Consider the following 18733-nt stretch of genomic DNA (forward strand, 5'->3'; position numbering starts at 1 on the left):
GAGGTCTTTGAACAAAAATATTCTAGTTGATTGTTTCCCGCTGCCCAAAATACAGGAGTTATTGGCACGATTGGGGGGTATGAAAGTGTTCTCCACGATTGACCTCAAGTCCGCCTATCATCAAGTTGAGTTGAGTAGGGAGTCTCGTTCTCTTACAACATTTGTCACTCCATTTGGGGCTTACAGATTTTTGCGGATGCCTTTCGGTTTAGCTTCCGCAGCATCTGTGTTTCAGAAGCTAATGTATCAATTGTTTGGGGAAGTACACAGAGTGTTGGCATATCAGGACGATATTCTGATAGGCTCAGAGTCTATTCAGGAACACATACACAAACTTGATAAAGTCCTAGAAATTCTGGAAGAGCACGGGATTACGGTGAGAAAAGAGAAATGTAAATTCATGGTTGAGACGGTTGAATATTTAGGTCACACAATTTGTGCACAGGGAATCCTACCCAAGAAGGACTTATTAGGGGCTATTGGAAATGCTCCATCTCCTAATGATAAAGACCAGTTGAGATCCTTTTTGGGTCTTTGTGAGTACTACTCGCGATTTGTTCACAATTTTGCGTATCTGACAGAGCCATTAAGGAAGTTGTTGAGGAAGGGTGAGAAATTTCTGTGGCAGGATGAGCAGGCTCAAGCCTTCTTAACTCTTTAGACTCTCATAATTGAGGCTCCTGCTCTTCATCCTTTCAATGAAGACGTACCTTCTGTCATTACTGTGGATGCGAGTGTGATTGGCTTAGGAGCTGTTTTAAGTCAAATGATAGGTGGCAAGGAATTTACCATTGCTTTTGCGTCCAGACGACTTTCTGAGGCCGAAGTGAATAATAGCACAATCGAGAGGGAAGCACTAGCTTGTGTTTGGGGTGTCAACCATTTTTCAATGTATGTGTGGGGGAGAGAATTTACTTTGGTAACAGATCACAAGCCATTGGTTTATCTATGGAATGACAACATTTTCAATAAGACTAGTCCTAGATTGACCAGGTTGTTGGCTAAACTTTATGAGTTTAATATGAAAATGAAACATATTCCTGGGGAGAACAATGGTAGAGCAGATTTTCTTTCCAGGTGTCCGGTTCACAATCCAATTGAGGGGAAGCAAATGGAGGATGAGGATGTCATGGTGGGAATGATAGACGGAGTGTTTGTTTCTGGGGAAGTCATTTCCAGGCAGGTTTGGGCGGAAGCTATGAACAAGGACAATTCTCTATTGCTTCTTAAAAAATATATTTGTGAGGGTTGGCCGGCAGGGAATGGTGTTTTAGAAGTAATAAAACCTTTTTGTAAGGTTAGAGAGGAATTGAACGTGGAGGACGACCTTGTCATGAGGGGGGAACGTTTGGTACCTCCTAATGAATTAAGGCACAAGTTGATACAGCTGGCTCATGATGGGCATGTTGGAATCACTGGCACAAGGAAGAGGTTGCGTTTATATTATTGGTGGCCGGGTATGGACACAGAGGTGGAATTTGCAGTTAAGAATTGTAGCATTTGCAAGGGGGCGGATAAAGGTTTGCATACTAGAGAAGTGCCTTTGTGTCCTGTACCGTTTCCTGATAAACCTTGGCAGAAATTGGGATTGGATTTCATTGGTCCAGTTGGGGGTTATAATGACGGGAAGAAATATGTGTTGGTTGCAGTAGATTATCATTCCAAATGGGTTTCGTACAAGTTTTTAAGAGAACCTAACACCACCAATGTGATTGGATTTTTAAAAGAGATCTTTCATTGGGAAGGTATTCCCAGGTTTTTGGTCACAGATAATGGGGTGCAATTTGTATCGCACCAGATGGTTGAATTTCTGAGAAGACTTAATATTAAGCATCTTACAACTGCATTGTATAGTCCGCAGGGTAATGGGCTTGTTGAGAGAGTAAATAGATTACTCAAGGAAACTATTCAACTGGCCATCAGGTCAGGGAAGAGTATACAGGAGATGGTGGCAGAAAGGATATGGTGTTATCACAACACGCCACATTCTTCTACTGGTGTTGCTCCTTTTGTACTTTTGAAGGGTAGACATTCTTGCAATGAACTGTCTCCAGAGTGGGTTGTACAGGAAACTTTAGGAGGTGTTGTTGCTTCTGATATCAATCAGGTGAAAGACAAGGTGATTAAGCAACAGGTCAAGAGCAAATTGAGATATGACGATCTGAAAAGAGTTAAGGAGGTTCAATTTGGTATAGGTGATGTAGTTAGAGTAAAAAAACCTCAGGGGAAGGGAAAGGGATTGTCAAGTTTTTTTCCCACTGCCTAGGTGGTCAGAGTATCCAAACATTCTGTTATGGTTGAGGGTGGCAAATGGTGGAATAAGAGGAATGTGGCGAAAGTGACAGATGTAGCCCCTGGGGTAAAACATTCAGGTGTTTGGGCTGATGTTGAGTTGAAAGATAGTGGTTATGATGGCGGTGCTTTAGGTAGAGGATCAGGTGAGAATGTGGGGTGTGGTAGTTCTCCACATGAAAGAGGATGTGTGTTTTCTGGGCAATTTAGTGATCTAGGAAGAGGGTCAGGAGAAGACATACGAGAAAATAACATGCATGACGGTCGTGGAAATTTTGGCATAGGAAATACTGTGGGGGTGATGGGTGAGGGTGAAGTTGAAAGGTTGGAGGAAGGTGCTAATCTGGAGGGTGTGATGGGTAGGCCCAAAAGAAATGCTGTTAGACCCAAATATTTAAATCAGTTTGTGACGTACTAGGTATTTAGGGAGGCAGTGGGATATTGACTTTATTGCTTATATACAACTTGCCGTTATTGCCTATGTATAACTTGTTTTTCATTTCTTAGTCTATGTATGGAAGGTTTGGAATGTTTATTGGGATTTTTCATTTCCAATGTATCTTTTGTATATTTTATTGTAGCATAGAAGGGAATGTGTAGCATATGTGTTTGTATTTGTTCTGTTTGTTAAGGGGGAAGATGTGTTGTGTTTTAAAATGTGCAATTGTAATTTGTCGTTGGGGGTGGGCAGTGTACCTTTATGGAATGTTGGGTGCGTGGAGTTCTGATGACTTCATCGGCTCCTGAGTCAGTTGCTGTACCTGGAGCTGTGAGGACGTTGGTGTTGATGTGGAAATAAACTTCGTGTTCAGGAATATTCCTTCTCTGTTTTTCCCTTCTTTTGGATACAACACAGTCATATTATTTTTAAGTATCATTATTGAAACTGTACTAATTGAACAAAATAAAACGTCCTCCAGCAAGACTTCCATCAGGAACTCTTTATTGTTTTAGTGCTGGTCCGTCCAGTGGTGATCAAGAGTTGAGAAAATAGAATTTGTGCAACAAAGGGAAAAGTGAATGCACACCTTCCAGATTACAAAATAAATGTGTGTTCTGAATACAATACGGAGCACAGTCTTTAGCCAGATATTAATGAGTCCTCATCAAAAAACATTATTCACAAACTTAATTTAGATAAGTATTGTGCACATTTGCAAATTATCATATTGTGGTCATTTCCAGAACTGAATTTTAAACTTCCTGCCCATATTTGTTCTTGTCACTGTGGTCTGTATCCTCTAGGACTTCTTCAAGGCTGTTATTATGAAAACGTAGATAATAATATTGGCAGTCTACGGCCAGTATTAAGAGCTTTGATTTCTCTGTAGTAAAATCCAATTCAGTGCGGAGATTCCTAGTTAGCCTGAAGTGTGTAGATGGACTCCAGTGATAAAATGTTGGGATTAGTATCACCTGCACCACCATGAATGGTTCACATGCACCTGTATCTGGCATATATTTTGACACTGGGCAAAATGTGCAACTTGATATACAGGGAATTCATTAAAGTCAGAGAAATGATGTAAAGTAAAGTAGATAAAAGATATGTAGTAAATGAAGCAATGCTACATGCGTTGAGTTATTTTAGACATAAAGGAAAAAAGTAAAAGAAACTTTGGGAAATCTAAAGGTCTAAAGCATATTTAATGCCAACTTTGCCAATATGCAAGCAAAATCATGTGTGACCCTTGTCATTTCAATCGAGCAGAGCTTCTTCCCAAAATCCAGTTGGAGCATATCATGCTAAAATCCGTATGTTTACAGACACTTTTTTCCAGTTTTTGCTCTATATAAATCAATGGACACATGAGTATGTGATTGAAACTGTTAATTTGAATGAAACTAACTAATGAGCAGATGGCAGCTTCTTTTCATGAGAAAGAATGTGAACATTTTTTGAAGACTAAATACTAAAACATTAACAAACTCTAACTCCACTACTTTACTGCATTCACGCTTCGTGGGGCCAATCCTCAAAACGAAGCTATGCTTACTTCACAGCGCAGAAAAATGTGCAACTGTACATCACTGAATAAAATGGCTTCTTGGCCTTAGAACTGCATGAAACGCAGTCTTATTAGAACTACTGTGCACTTCAGGTTAATATGAGTAATGTAACATGTCATTTAGTACATGTTAAGGCATACGTGAGCATTACCTTTCCCAGAACAAAGCACTGCCACTAAGGCACGAAAATAAAGGATTCAGCTTTCTCAAACTAAGGATCAATTTGCAAATCCATCTAGTGCTACTTAAAAACAAGTAGAACTACAGCTGTTCAAGGGTATAGCAATAGGGTAATAATCATGGGGGACAGAGGAGAAGAAGATGAATCATGTCTAGCCTAGTGATGTAGGTCAGAAGGCAAAAAGGTAGTCTTAAGATGATGTTGTAGGCAGCTATCCAGAGTTCCGCAAAGAGGTTTATTTTACTGTTAATTATGTCAGAATGTTTGAGCACGTTATCAGCGCTGCAAGTGTAATACAAGCAGGTTGACCATGCGTGTTCAGATATTATAGCAGCATTTTCTCAGTTGGAAAGAACCTTATTTATGAGAAAGAGCAATTCTAATGGGAGGATGCACAGTTTGGCCAGTTTGTTGTAGATTCCTGATTGAATGGACGTACGGGCAGAGCACTTTTGTGTTCACTTTTATGTCTAACATATGCCTTTAGTTATTTATGAGACTCCAACACAGAAGGAGTGGGTCTATTCACTGTTGAACATTAGGCGTCAAAGATGACCTGGGCAATAATGGCAGCACCAACTATAGTCTGTATGTAAAAAAAACAAAAAATAAATAAAACATCTAATGCAGTTTGGTGGTGTCCAACGAGTCACTGTTTGTGATAGTACTGGAAAGACTCTCGAGTTGAAAGAAGATTATACAAGACCATTGTCCCTTTTAAGAATGGCTGGATATTTTCCAGATGAATTTAATTTGATATTGAACTTGGTAGAAGTTTACAAAGTTTTAATACCTTGTTTTTTTTATTTAGCATTGAACTTAAACAGAACTCCCTGTATATACTGTTATGATCCACCTCGACATTAAAATAAGGATTGTAGTCTGGGAAAGCTGCAGAAGTCCATAAAAAGCTGAAGCTCTGTAAAAAATTTAAACCAACAGGAAATCGTGGCCTCTCAAGTCTCTCTTCAAGGAGAGGCCTGCCATCCATTTCAATGTTTTGTTATCCAAAATTTACATCAGATAAGAGAATATTTTTCTAGTAAGCAACTTTTTATATAATTGGAGTAGAGCCAGTGCAGTATCTAGCATAGTGCATTTGGAGTACATCATTTTATGTTTGGTATTTGAAATGATAGTTGTTAAATGGTATGGTCTAAGATGTTTTTTAGTTTCTAGACACGTGTGAAGGCTTTCACTGTGAGAACATAGCCAAAGATCTTCCTGTGTTATAAATTTGCATGTGTATTAATTTGTAATTGTTTGCCAGGTGTACACTGCCCATTTCCTTCCCAAATCACAGTTTGAGCAGGGAAATGCTAGGTTTCTTTTCTTTCCAGATATATGGTGAAAATACCATGTTTTTTTTGTTGTTTTTTATTAGAAGTGCCGTGAGCATACTAAGGAGATAACTGATTTTAGGGTGGCTTTCATTTTAATATTATACACCAAGAAAACTTATTCACAACATAGTCCTAGAGCATTAGTAAGACAAAAAATCTACTTCCCAAACATAGATTTTTCTTTCTCTCCAAGCTAAGTGCTTGGAGGACCATCTGTTTTACATTTATGTAACCATAATATAAACTTGTTTTTGTTCTGCATAGCTGAAATACACATGCTGTTAAAGCAATAAAACCAGGTACTTCAAAGTATAGTAAGTGTAGGAAGCTGGCCTGGTGGGTGTGGTGAGTACCTATGGTATTATCACCTTATACCAGGTCCAGGTATCCCCTACAAGTGAAGTGCAGGCAGTGTCTAGAAGCCAGGCTCTCTAGAGGTAGCTGTGGATGAGCAGCCAAGGCTTATCTAGGAGACATACAAAGCTCATGCAATACCACTGTAGTCACACAGCACTTTCACACATAAAAGAACCACAAAGTGTGACAAAAATAAAGGAGGTAAGTAAACACACTATATATATGTACAGCAACAATCAGGAATAGACATAAAAAGCAATAGAAAACAATGAAAAGCAATAGGCAATACTGAAGGCCTAGGGGGAGGCCAAACCATATACTAAGAAAGTGGGATGCGAAGGTCGGGTCCCAACCCAAGGAAGTGGAATCAGTAGAGGGGAGCTGGAGGTACTAGGAAACCCCAAAGCTAAGTACTGGAATACACTATAGCGACCAGGAGGAAAGAGGTAATTATTCTACCCAAACCAACCTACAGGACTTCTCAGAAGGATATTGCAAGACCCAGACAAGACTTCAAGCAACAAAAGGTGGATCCTGAAAGAGGAAGACTCTTAAAAGAAGGGGACCAAGTCCATTTCCAGTTGAAGTGTCCGGTGGTGGCAGGAGCCAATACTCACCCATCTGTGGATGCAAGAGTTGGTTGATGGGGAGACAAAGATGGTCAGGGATGCAGCACTTGAGCAGATGAAGAGTTCCTTGGTGATGCAGTTGACGTCCCATGCTGGATGAAAGATTGCAGTCAGTCAGTGGTGTGGAAAAACCTACAACATGCCTTGGCAAACCAAATGTTGCGGTTGGAGGAAACGTGCAGCTGCTGGGGACCAGCAAGGTCCAAGGGGGCCTCAACTCACGGGAGAGTCCCAGGCCACCCTCAGCAGTGCTGAGAGTCCAAAGAATGAGAGGCAGCCCCTACAGAAGACCCACAGGCAAGTAGCCCAGGAGTTGCAGAGGGGCCCACGCAGCACACCTGAGGAAGGTCTCATGTGGCAGGAGAAGCACACAGGCAAGACTGTGCATCGCAGGGAACAGTGCTGGGGCTAGGCTACACAGAGCCTGAAGATCCCTTGGAGGAGATGCCAACAAGCCTTTGTAGCTGCAAGAGATGCGGTGCACGGCGGTACTGTCCTGTGTGGGAAGGCAAGGGCTTACTTTCACCAGAGTTGGTTACCTGGCAGAGAGGACCAAGTTGACCACCCTTGATGCAGGATCCAAGCAGCTCAGGATGAGAGGAGATCCACGCAGCCTGTAGTTGTTGCAGTTGGTGCCTGCAGATGCAGGGAAGTGAATCCTTCACTCGAGGGAAGATTCCTTCTTGGTTCTTGTGCAGACGGAAGACTTGTCGCCCTCATAGAATGCACAGCCAGGGAAATGTTGCAGTTGTTGGAAGGAGCTAGAGAAACAATGTTGCAGGGCGACGTTGTCACTGTTGCTGCAGATTGTAGGTTCCTGTGGAGTCCAGTTGCGGTTCCAGTGGCCGGAAGTCAAAGTAAACAGTGCAGAGGAGTCCTGCTGGAGTCTTGCCTGTCGAGTCAGAGGACCCATCCAAGAGTGAGACCCTAAATAGCCCTGAAAGGGGGATTGGTGTCCTATTCTGGTGACCACCTAACAGAAAGGGGCTCTGATGTCACCTGCCTGATCTGGCCACTCAGATGCTCTCAGAAGCCTCTGCCCACCTTCGATTCAAGATGGCAGAATCAAGGGTCCATCTGGAGGAGCTCTGGGCACCACCCCTGGGGTGGTGATGAACAGGAGAGTGTTTGTTCCCCTTTCCATTTTCCAGTTGGGCCCCAGAGCAGGGAGTGTAAGTCCTTGAACCGGTGCAGACTGGTTTATGCAAGGAGGGCACCAATTTTGCCCTTCAAAGCATACCATTGGCTTGGGGAGGCTACCCCTCCCAAGCCATGTAACACCTATTTCCAAAGGGAGAGGGTGGTGCCTCCTTCTCCCAAAGGAAATCCTTTGGTCTGCCTTCCTGGCCTTGAGCTGTTCAGCAGGAGGGCAGAAACCCGTCTGAAGGGTGGCAGCAGCTAAGGCTGCCCGGAAAACCCCAGAAAGCTGGTAGGAGCAATGCTGGGCGTCCTCTAAGGAGCCCCCAGAGTGCATGGAATCATACTTCCAATACTGGCAACAGTATTAGGGTGTGATTCTGACATGTTTAATACCAAACATGCCCAGGGTCGGAGTTCCCATTATGTAGCTGGACATAGGTAGTGACTTCTGTCCAGTACACGCGTAAAATGGCATCCCCACACACACAAATTCCATGAAAATGGAGCTGGAGTTTGTGGGGGCACCGCTGCTCATGGATGGGTACCCTCACACACAGGTACGTGCACCCTTACCTCTGGGCTAGGAGGTCCTACCATAGGGGTGACTTACAATGACCTTGTGTAGTCACCTGTAGTGAAAAGGACGCATGCACCCGTTCACACAGGCTGCAATGGCAGACCTGCAGATACACTTTGCATGGGCTCCTCCTGGGTGGCATAATACATGCTGCAGCCCATGGGGAACCCTTGGTGCCCCATTGCCCTGGGGATCTGGGTATCATATACTGGGGACTTATAAGGGGGCCGTATGTGGTCTAAGTTTAAAGGGAGAGAGCACATTCACTGGGGTCCTGGTTAGCAGTCAAAAACATACTGACAACAGGCAAAAAGTAGGGGTAACCATGCCAGAAAGAGGGTACTTTCCTACAGTAAGGTTGCATAGAAAATGTAAGGCTTGAACTGCGGTTTTGTTTCTGTTTAAGGCGTATGGCAACATATTTAAGTAGTCTTTTGGTTTGTCCTTTCTAGGATACAACAGTTATCTGAAGTTGGTGACGAAATACCTCTCTGTCATAAAGCCTGTTATGGATAACTTAATCTAATCTGGTAGCCCAAATTTTGGCACAGATCGTCCAATTTAAGTTTAGCAGGACTATAGGTTGATTATTCTTGTGAGAGAGGTCTTTTATTCTCGTTTCGATTCACCACAATTGTGGCATCAACTTCAAAGCCCGTGACTTTACTGGTTCTACAAAAGTGATTTGCAAATCTGAGACTGCTGGTATTAGCGAGCCCTTGCGAAGGCTAGGAGTTGTAGCCTTCCTTCAGCTATTTCAGGGAAACTGAAGGGCTCAGCAAGAGATCTCCTTTTGTCACCTGTAAGTCATGCGAGACTCGGGCTCTTCAAGTATTTATCTCACTGTAAGTTCAGCAGATCTGTATAATAAAGCATAGTTCATCTGGAAAATTGCTAAACTTTCAGCATCTATAATGTGGATGGTAGCACTGGTCTTGGTTGGGGAATGGTGTTGTAACTAAGCAACTGTGTACTTCACCCCTCACTGATGTGTTATAATTATCTTCCATACCTCTTATTAGGCACACATGGGGTCATTACGACCTCAGCGGTCTTGCAAAAAGACCGCTGAGGCCGCGGGAGACAGAATACCGCCATTGCCGGCAGTATTCCTGGCTCCCTATTATGACATTTCCGCTGGGCCAGCGGAAATGTCACATCAACATTGCTGCCGGCTCGTAATAGAGCCGGCGGCAATGCTGATGTGCAGCGGGTGCAGTAGCACCCGTCGCGCATTTCACTGCCCGAAATTCGGGCAGTGAAATGCGCGACGGGGCTATGCCTGGGGGCCCCTGCACTGCCCATGCCAAGTGCATGGGCAGTGCAGGGGCACCCCAAGTCCCCTTACCGCCAGCCTTTCAATGGCGGTGTTTACCGCCACGGACAGGCTGGCGGTCGGGGACTCATAATCCCCAGGGCAGCGGTGCTTAGCGGAATCCTGGCGGTATATTGGAGGGGCCGGCGGTATGGCCGTGGCAATTGCGCCACGGTCATAATTGCTGGCGGAACACCGCCAGCCTGTTGACGATGTTACCGCCACCTTACCGCCGACCGCCAGGGTCGTAATGACCCCCATAATCTTGATCAGAGGTATGAATTCCTCCTCAACACTGGGAGTCAGGGGTTCGCATCGGAAAATGGATACTGTGATAAGATTTGGTAAGTGAAACATTCAAAATGGTTCCAGAAGCAGTCAGGCAATCACCATGGTGGCTGATTCCAGGGCAGCTAAGGGAACATCTGTCTCGTTCACCAAAACACCTTACGATGACTCTCTGCTGACCCCCACCCTGTGTTTGCTTTCTTTGGTCTGAACCGCAACCCAGCAACTTTCTAAATGGCTAACACGAAACTTTAGTTTCGGCTGGCGGGGATCGCAAAGCTAACAGTGTGCCAGTGTGATAACCGATGTTTCTGGGATGAAAATGCATGATGACAGAAGGATGCAAGTGCATCAAGCACAGGTACAACACTCTCTTCTGTGCCACTCCAAATGTGATTTCTACATTCGTCTTCCATTTTTGAGGCAGGATCCGATTGTTGCAATACATGTTCCATGAAAACATTGTTCATTTTGCGATGGATTACTTAACATGTTTTACAAGGTAATATGTGCATCAGGTCTTGTAACCCAAGGTACATAAAGCTGCTTAAAAGCCCATGTTCGGCTCTGCTGTTAGGCTCTTAATATTTTATTAATCTTTAATAAGTTCATTATGTAGATTTTATTGTTTTCACCACCCGTTCTTAACTGGGCTCATATGGTGTTATCAGTTAGTAAATTAGGTACCCAGTCTCACCTTCCAGTTCCAAGTTTCACACCCATATCTTCAGCCTCCTGCACAATCAGCTACTCATACATAGCAGTAATGAGCTACAATATCAGTTGCTACCCAGTATCAGGCAGCTAGAACATGATGTTTATAATGTCTTGGCAATATTGCCCCTTACTGATATTTAATTGTGACTCACTGACTGTAATAAGGTAACTGCATAGTCTTTACCCTTGAATATTTGTTCAAAGATTCTGAGACCTAATTTGAAGAAACACAAAGGTGAGTGTCACATAACTTAATTGCTAAACCACATAGCGGTCTCACTTCCCACTTAACCAGAAGAGGCCCTATTGAAACAACCTTACTCTTAACTAGCTAGTTCACTACCTTTTTAGTAGACCTTGGCAAAAGCAAAGAATAGATAACAGAAAATGTCAGTTCTTAACAGGATGAAAGATGAGCCTCTGATTCACTCATCGGCCATTAAGGGGGAAGACTGATCCACCTAGTTCGGTATGAAAATACTTCCAGCCATGTGCAACCTAATTTAGAGAACCACAATTGACACTAACCTAATGCAAATGGAAAGAGCAGGCATCAGGAAAGATTTAAGCAATTTGTCAATTTTTGTCACTGAAGTAGAACCGAGGGCTGGGCACCTGGAGGACTCTGAGATCGCATTAAAATAATTATTTGATGTAAGAATATGGACAAGGAGACTGAAGTTATCGACTTGTGAAACAGGAACGTCAGCGGCAACCTACACCGCACTGTCCGGCCAGAAGAAACTGGGGATGTTTCAAATTAGATGGACCCTTCGGTGTGAAGTGAGCCATGCTCTTGCCTGAATGTAATGCAAAGTGTTTACAGGGTTAACAACAAAACAAATAAAAATGCCCCATTACCTAGGATGGAGGAAAGGGAGTCGGGCATCATAATTGTTTTTTTTTTTAAACACACCGTTCTTTAACACAGAGAATCATTTTACCTTGGTACATTGGATTATATCATTGCATTGAGATGTATTTAGTAAAAGTGAGAGTTTTTAACATGAGCTTAGAAACATTGCAGGCCCTGCCCCGATGATGATGGTTTTAGTGAACTAGGAGCAGAGCCACTGGAATTATGTGGCAAGAAAGTACCAAATTGATGGCTGGGTTCACTAAATTATGCAGCAAGAAAAGGCAAATTATGTGGCACATGTTGTGATAGTATTACCTCATTATTTTGTCATTCATCCAAATACAGCGCTAAGCAATACAAAATTCACCAGTTACCCTTTGTAAAGGGCTTTCCACTGTGCAGCGACAAAGTGTTGCTGTGTTTTTAGTTACTTTTAATCTGGTTCAGCTAGAAACAAAAGTTTTTCTTATTTAAAAAAAGCTACAGATTATGGAGCAGATGGCTTATGTTGCAAATGCGACAAATCCATAATTATGTGGAAAATGCAACAACCGTAAAATCGAATATATCCAGTGACACTGACTAAGAGGCATGTCCAGGTTCATGTGTGCCTTGTATGGGATCTACATTCTTATTAAGCATGCAGCAAAATTACAGTCTATTACATCAAACAAATAAAGTCTTATTCAGCACACACCCTGACTCCACGTTTTTTAATGTGTTCTGGTGTCTGGTAATGAACAAAACAGAAGTTGGTGAAATAAAGCATTTGCCTAGGATCACACAATTTGGTCAAGCTGGGAAGCCCGGATTGATCCTAGATTTTCCAGTTTCTCACCGTGCAATTCAGCCACCACATGGGTATCTCTATGTGGCATTTATGCTTAACACTTCATCTTTAATTCTTGGAGGATGAGACTAGAGTCTGGGTGACAGGCAGGGTCCACATTGTATCTTTGGCAGCTTTACATAGCACAAATGTTTGCCATGGACGTAAGAGCACTAGAGTAGTACTTTTCCAGCACAGAGATTTGCCTGGATTCACAGGATGCTGAGCCGAGGCAGGGATTGAAGCCTTGTCCCTCTTAATGTAGGGTGGGCAACTGTAAGCACTATGCCACATCGCCTCCTGTGAAAGCTTGGTTCATTTTGGGCTTGGGTTACAACAGCATCTTGACTTGAGCAGAGTCAGGCCTCTGGCTCAAGTTTTCAGTGCCTTGCCCACCTATAATAGTATGCAAAAGAGAGTAATGTTAGGAGGGGCAGAATCCATTCAAAATGTAAAAAAACATTTTGAAAGTGTGAGAGTGGGGGGGGTGGATATAAAGGAAGAGGACAGCTGAAATAAGGTAAGAGACTGGGGGAAAAGAGTGGTAAAGAGCAGCGGATGGAGAGAAGATGTGGATGTAAGAGGGGCAGAACCAGCAAAAAGAGGCAGAAGGAAAAGGAGCAGTTGATGTAAAGGGGGCAGAACCAGTAAAAAAGTTGAGGCAAGAGATGATGAGCGGCTGGGTGGAAAGGTGAGAGGAAAGGAGTAGAGTATTGAGGGGAAAGATGTATTTAAGAGTGGCAGAATCAAAGAGAGAATGTAAAATGCATGTGGAGAGATATGTAAACAGAAGATAATGCAGGAGTGAAGTGGATATAAGAGGGGACTGAAGCAGCGACAGTAGGTAGAAGCCTGGACAAGAGATTAGGTGAAAAGTAGAGCATGGAGGTGTGGTGTGGATGTAAGTGGGGGGGATCAGCAAAAAAGTAAGAGGCTTCAGAAGAGGTAAACAAATCTCATTTTCCTGTAAAAAATGGCCTCACTTGTTATCCTGCAGTTGGTAGTTTAAAGTATTCTGGAATAACACATGAAAGAGCACTGTGTTTCTATTTCAGTTCTTCAAAATTGCTTGGCTAGAGAGGCAATATATATTGTAGTGTAAGCATTGGCTGTATGCCATCTGCTTATGGGATAAAGACAATTTCACATGATCTACACACAAATGTAAAGACACAAATACACAACAAAGTGTCATTTAACCACTTATTATTTTATCTAGGACGTCGTACAGAAAATAGCTGAACTGCTACACGTAACTGACCTGACACAGAGTGCTTTAATTAATGAAGAATTGGTTGACTGGAAGCGCAGACAGCAAATTTCCTGCATCGGAGGGCCACCCAATGCTTGTCTGGACCAGTTGCAAAACTGGTAAGTTTTTCTCTCAGGCAACAAATCAGGGCTCCTTATTTAAATGATGCTTTCCGAAGTCAGGGTTGTGGGATTTAATAAAATATGTACTTGTCCATGGGACAGGTTGCTTTTTAAATCTACTTGTCCTGTAAAAAACAAAATAAATCTACTTGTCCCTTTGTCCCTTTGTTGCCATGTAATGCGGCGAAAAGTTATGGCAGCAATCTCATTATGTAAGAGCTCCGATAATAGCCGCTATGATTATGCCAGGGCTAATAATATAGTAGGGCTTGAATACTAGCAATGTCAAGCACTACTATAGCAATTTCCTTATTTTGCCACCTCTCCGCCTATCCACACGTTGGGGCAGGAGCAAGCAGTAAGCAATAGTTCCAGGGCTGGAATGCATTTGAGTCTGTAGAAACCTACTAACTTGCATGTTTTTTGGATTTTCACCAGCTCTTCTCTAATCTTTTCCCATACTCAGAAATATTGGAAATTTACTCCTGACAAGGGCAGAAGTAGAATTTCTTCCAGGGTTGGGAAATAATGTGGTTGGAGGGAAAGCAGACCTGTAAACACTCAATAGATTTTCATTTGAGTCAGTCTAAGCATGCATAATGTGCTTGTGCTAAAATACAGTTCACAGATATGTTCTAGAAGTATGATTTTCTTGTCTACTTCCGTGAATTCTTAAAAGGCACTGATTCAAAGACATATACCATGATTGCACTTTTGCAACTTTCTTTAAGAATTGGGCACCTATTTAGATGTGGCGTTAACCAAGACAAATTACTTTATTAAAATGCTGTATCTATTGGCTGGCTTTACCATGAGTTATAGCATTCTGCTCTTCCAGTAGGAGCATATTGTAGTTTTGTTTAGTGCCAGGAACTACTGTGGCAATGTGTGCTTTTTGTGACCCAAAAACTTTTCTTTCCTTTTTGCCAATGCCTGTTACAATGGTGATTGCTTTGCAGCTCCCGCAACAATAAAGCCATGTCAAAACAAGACCAGCATTGACAAAACCAGAAGACTGATAACCAATGTTGGATTGGTTGGCGTTTGTCAGTGCTTGTTTATTGCCATGTTTCCCATAATCTTGTTGAAAATGGTTACACAGTTTTTCCGTTATGAATATTTAAAAAAAATATTAGCATGCATCAACACATTTTACTAAATGATGCTTCAAAGAAATTGTTCCTAAAATTTCACAGTATTTTAGCACGTTTTTATTTTTCTATTTGCATTTTATTTTCTGGACATTCTATTTTGAAAGCAAAGAATCATTAATCCTGTCAATCATGCATACAAGCTTCTGCAAACATTTGCATCTAATCAGAGAGCATTCTGGGAGCAATATACGTAGCCTTATATTTATAAACTTTTGAATCGTGTGCACACTTTTTTTTTTTTTTACTGGAACCACTGTCAGTAGTGCAACGTTTATTTACAGCTCCCACCCCAATAATAAAGGCTTTGCATTAATGAATCTTAAATACAAATTCAAACCGCATTAACATATGGGCACATATATTACCTCAACTACAGACAGTTTCCTTCCTTGCAAACTGGCAGCCAGAGGGTTTGTGCTGCAGGGGGTAAGGCCTAGTTGTCCTAAGGACAAAATAAACATGAAGACCTGTTGCCCTTGACCCCAACAATATCTCCTGGGCATCGGGCTGTAGGAAATCTACACCCCTGAGAAATGGAAGTAATTAATTTTAAGTTATTATTTGCAGCAATAGTTAATAACAATATAAAAAGCATCTCCCATGTGCAACCAGAGCTAATTACATGTAAGCAAAAAGAGGCAAAGAAAATAATTAAAATGTGTCACGCTAGTCTTAATTTAGAAAATATTTACCCCAAACAAATCTGAATGTATTGAATAATTTTGCAGAACTCGCCTGGTAACCTCACTTAGCTCTATCTTTATTTCCACCTTCGAGCACCCCATGTGCAGGTTTCCTTTATTTTGTCTTCATAGGTATTTGGAAACTATACTCTAATAATGTATTTTTGAATTGCAATAGGTTTTAGTATCTCCGTCTCTCTGGCTACTTATTTAATGTTAATTCTATAGCCATATATATATTTGTTTAGTTCTACCCAGTTTTGAATGTTATTCTTCTTCCATAACCCATTTCTTTATTTCTACTGATGCTCCCAATTTCTCAAAATGCATGACCTCTACACACCATATCTATCTGCCCTTACTAGAGGACAATTTTAATGATAGTCATCTAGAAGAGGCATCAAAGGCCTGATTCACAAAGGTAAGCTTACAGTTTTGTATAAGTTTACTCTTTTATTTTTTTAAATTCACAAACTACGAGTTAATAGTAGGTTTACGACTGCAGAGACTCCGCAGTCAGGGAGGAGAACTCCTCAGGACCTGATTCATGAAGGTAGCAAGTTTACATTTTTTTGGTATTCACAAACTACGAGTTCATAGTATGTTTATTGTCATTTCATTTATCTAGCGCTGACTACCCTTGGTGAGCCATTGAAGCGCTTTACGGTGAGTAGCACACTACTCCTAAACCCAAATTTAGTTGTTAATCTAGTAGTCATTTTTGGTTATTGGAATTAGTCATGTGCTCTCAGGAAAAATATGCCTGCAGTTACTCCAGGTATTATTATTAGTTGGGGCTATGTGTTTTCAGGTGAATGGTTGTTACATTACATATAATAAACTGAGGCTTGTGGAGATTAGCTAATGTTAGATTACAGGGATGGGGTTTTTCAGAGGAGAGATTGTAATCTATAAAAAGTGGTATCAGACAATTGCATTATTACGATAAGAAGGATTGAGGCAGACAGGCATGACACTGAGAGGAGCCATATTCAGAAATGGGAAATATTTAGAAGATGGAAGGTAAGAAGAGGGTCACTCTGAAGATAGAAAATATGCCTAGATAACTCTTCAGCATCGTCAAGGAGTTCTCCAACCCCAACGCCAACGCCGTCACGCCCTCACAGGATTTGTGCGAATCCCTCGCCACTTTCTTCCATCGCAAGATCAGCAACCTCCACAACAGCTTCGGACACCAGACCCAACATAACACCACCGAACCCGCACCCCCGGCCATTACCCTCAACAACTGGACCCACATCAACACTGAAGAAACCAAATCCATCATGAACTCTATCCACTCCGGCGCCCCTTCGGACCCCTGCCCTCACTTCATCTTTAACAAAGCCGACGACATCATCGCCCCGCACCTCCAGACCGTCACCAACTCTTCTTTTTCTTCTGCTACCTTCCCCGAATGCTGGAAACACGCCGAAGTCAACGCCCTACTAAAGAAACCTCCGGCTGACCCGAGCGACCTGAAAAACTTCCGCCACATTTCTCTTCTGCCTTTCCCAGCCAAGGTAATAGAGAAGACCGTCAACAAACAGCTGACCACCTTCCTGGAAAACAACAACCTGCTCGACCCTTCACAAACCGGATTCTGAACCAACCACAGCACGGAAACCGCCCTCATCTCAGTCACTGACGACATCAGAACCCTGATGGACAACGGGGAAACAGTCGCCCTCATTCTCCTCGACCTCTCGGCTGCCTTCGACACCATCTGTCACCGCACCCTAATCACCCGCCTCCGCTCCACCGGGATCCAAGGCCAGGCCCTGGACTGGATCGCCTCCTTCCTCTCAAACCGTTCCCAAAGAGTTTACCTCCCTCCGTTTCGCTCGGAACCCACCGAGATCATCTGCGGCGAACCTCAAGGCTCATCGCTCAGCCCGACACTCTTCAATGTCTACATGAACCCCCTCGCCAACAACGTTCGCAAGCACGACATCATCATCACCTCCTACGCCTACGACACCCAACTTATACTCTCCCTCACCAAGGACCCCGCCAGCGCCAAGACCAACCTACAAGAGGGTATGAAGGACGTCGCAGATTGGATGAGGCTCAGCCGCCTAAAGCTGAACTCTGAAAAAACGGAAGTCCTCATCCTCGGCAACACCCCGTCCGCCTGGGACGACTCCTGGTGGCCCACGGCCCTCGGCACCGCACCGACCCCCACAGACCACGCCCGCAACCTCGGCTTCATCTTCGACCCTCTTCTCACCATGACCAAGCAAGTCAACGCCGTGTCCTCCGCCTGCTTCCTCACCCTCCGCATGCTCCGCAAGATCTTCTGCTGGATCCCCGCCGACACTAGAAAAACCGTGACCCACGCCCTCGTCACGAGCCGTCTGGACTACGGCAACACCCTCTACGCCGGGACCACAGCCAAACTCCAAAATCGCCTGCAATGCATTCAAAACGCATTGGCACGCCTCATCCTCGACGTACCCCGCAACAGCCACATCTCCGCACACCTGAGACACCTGCATTGGCTCCCAGTCAGCAAAAGGATCACCTTTCGACTTCTCACCCACGCACACAAAGCCGTCCACAACAAGGGACCGGAATACCTCAACCGACGCCTCCGCTTCTACGTCCCCACCCGCCTCCTCCGTTCCTCTGGTCTCGCACTCGCTGCCGTCCCTCACATCCGCCGCTCCACGGCGGGTGGGAGATCTTTCTCCTTCCTGGCGGCCAAGACCTGGAACTCCCTCCCCACCAGCCTCAGGACCACCCAGGACCACTCTGCTTTCCGGAGACTCCTAAAAACCTGGCTATTCGAGCAGCAGTAACCCCCCCTTTCCCCTAGCGCCTTGAGACCCGCACGGGTGAGTAGCGCGCTTTATAAATGTTAATGATTTGATTTGATTTGATTTTCATGCAGGGTTTTAGGAGTTCAGTGGGAGTACATTTTCTGAGATACACACATTTGGAGAATGGATGCTGCAGAAAGAAACAACATTATACATAGTGCTC

The 18733-nt window shown here is 43.4% G+C and overlaps 1 protein-coding gene across 8 annotated transcripts in view; it reads left to right on the top strand.

Moving 5' to 3' along the window:
- STAT1 (signal transducer and activator of transcription 1) overlaps window positions 1-18733 on the top strand; it is a 533280-nt gene that overhangs the window by 144941 nt on the left and 369606 nt on the right. For all 8 annotated transcript variants that reach the window (XM_069225879.1, XM_069225877.1, XM_069225884.1 and 5 more), the window contains one exon: window positions 13757-13908. In XM_069225879.1, coding sequence (XP_069081980.1) covers window positions 13757-13908 — 152 coding nt within the window. The remainder of the gene's footprint in view (window positions 1-13756; window positions 13909-18733) is intronic.

Source organism: Pleurodeles waltl, chromosome 3_1 (assembly GCF_031143425.1).
Source record: "Pleurodeles waltl isolate 20211129_DDA chromosome 3_1, aPleWal1.hap1.20221129, whole genome shotgun sequence".
Lineage (NCBI taxonomy): Eukaryota > Metazoa > Chordata > Amphibia > Caudata > Salamandridae > Pleurodeles > Pleurodeles waltl.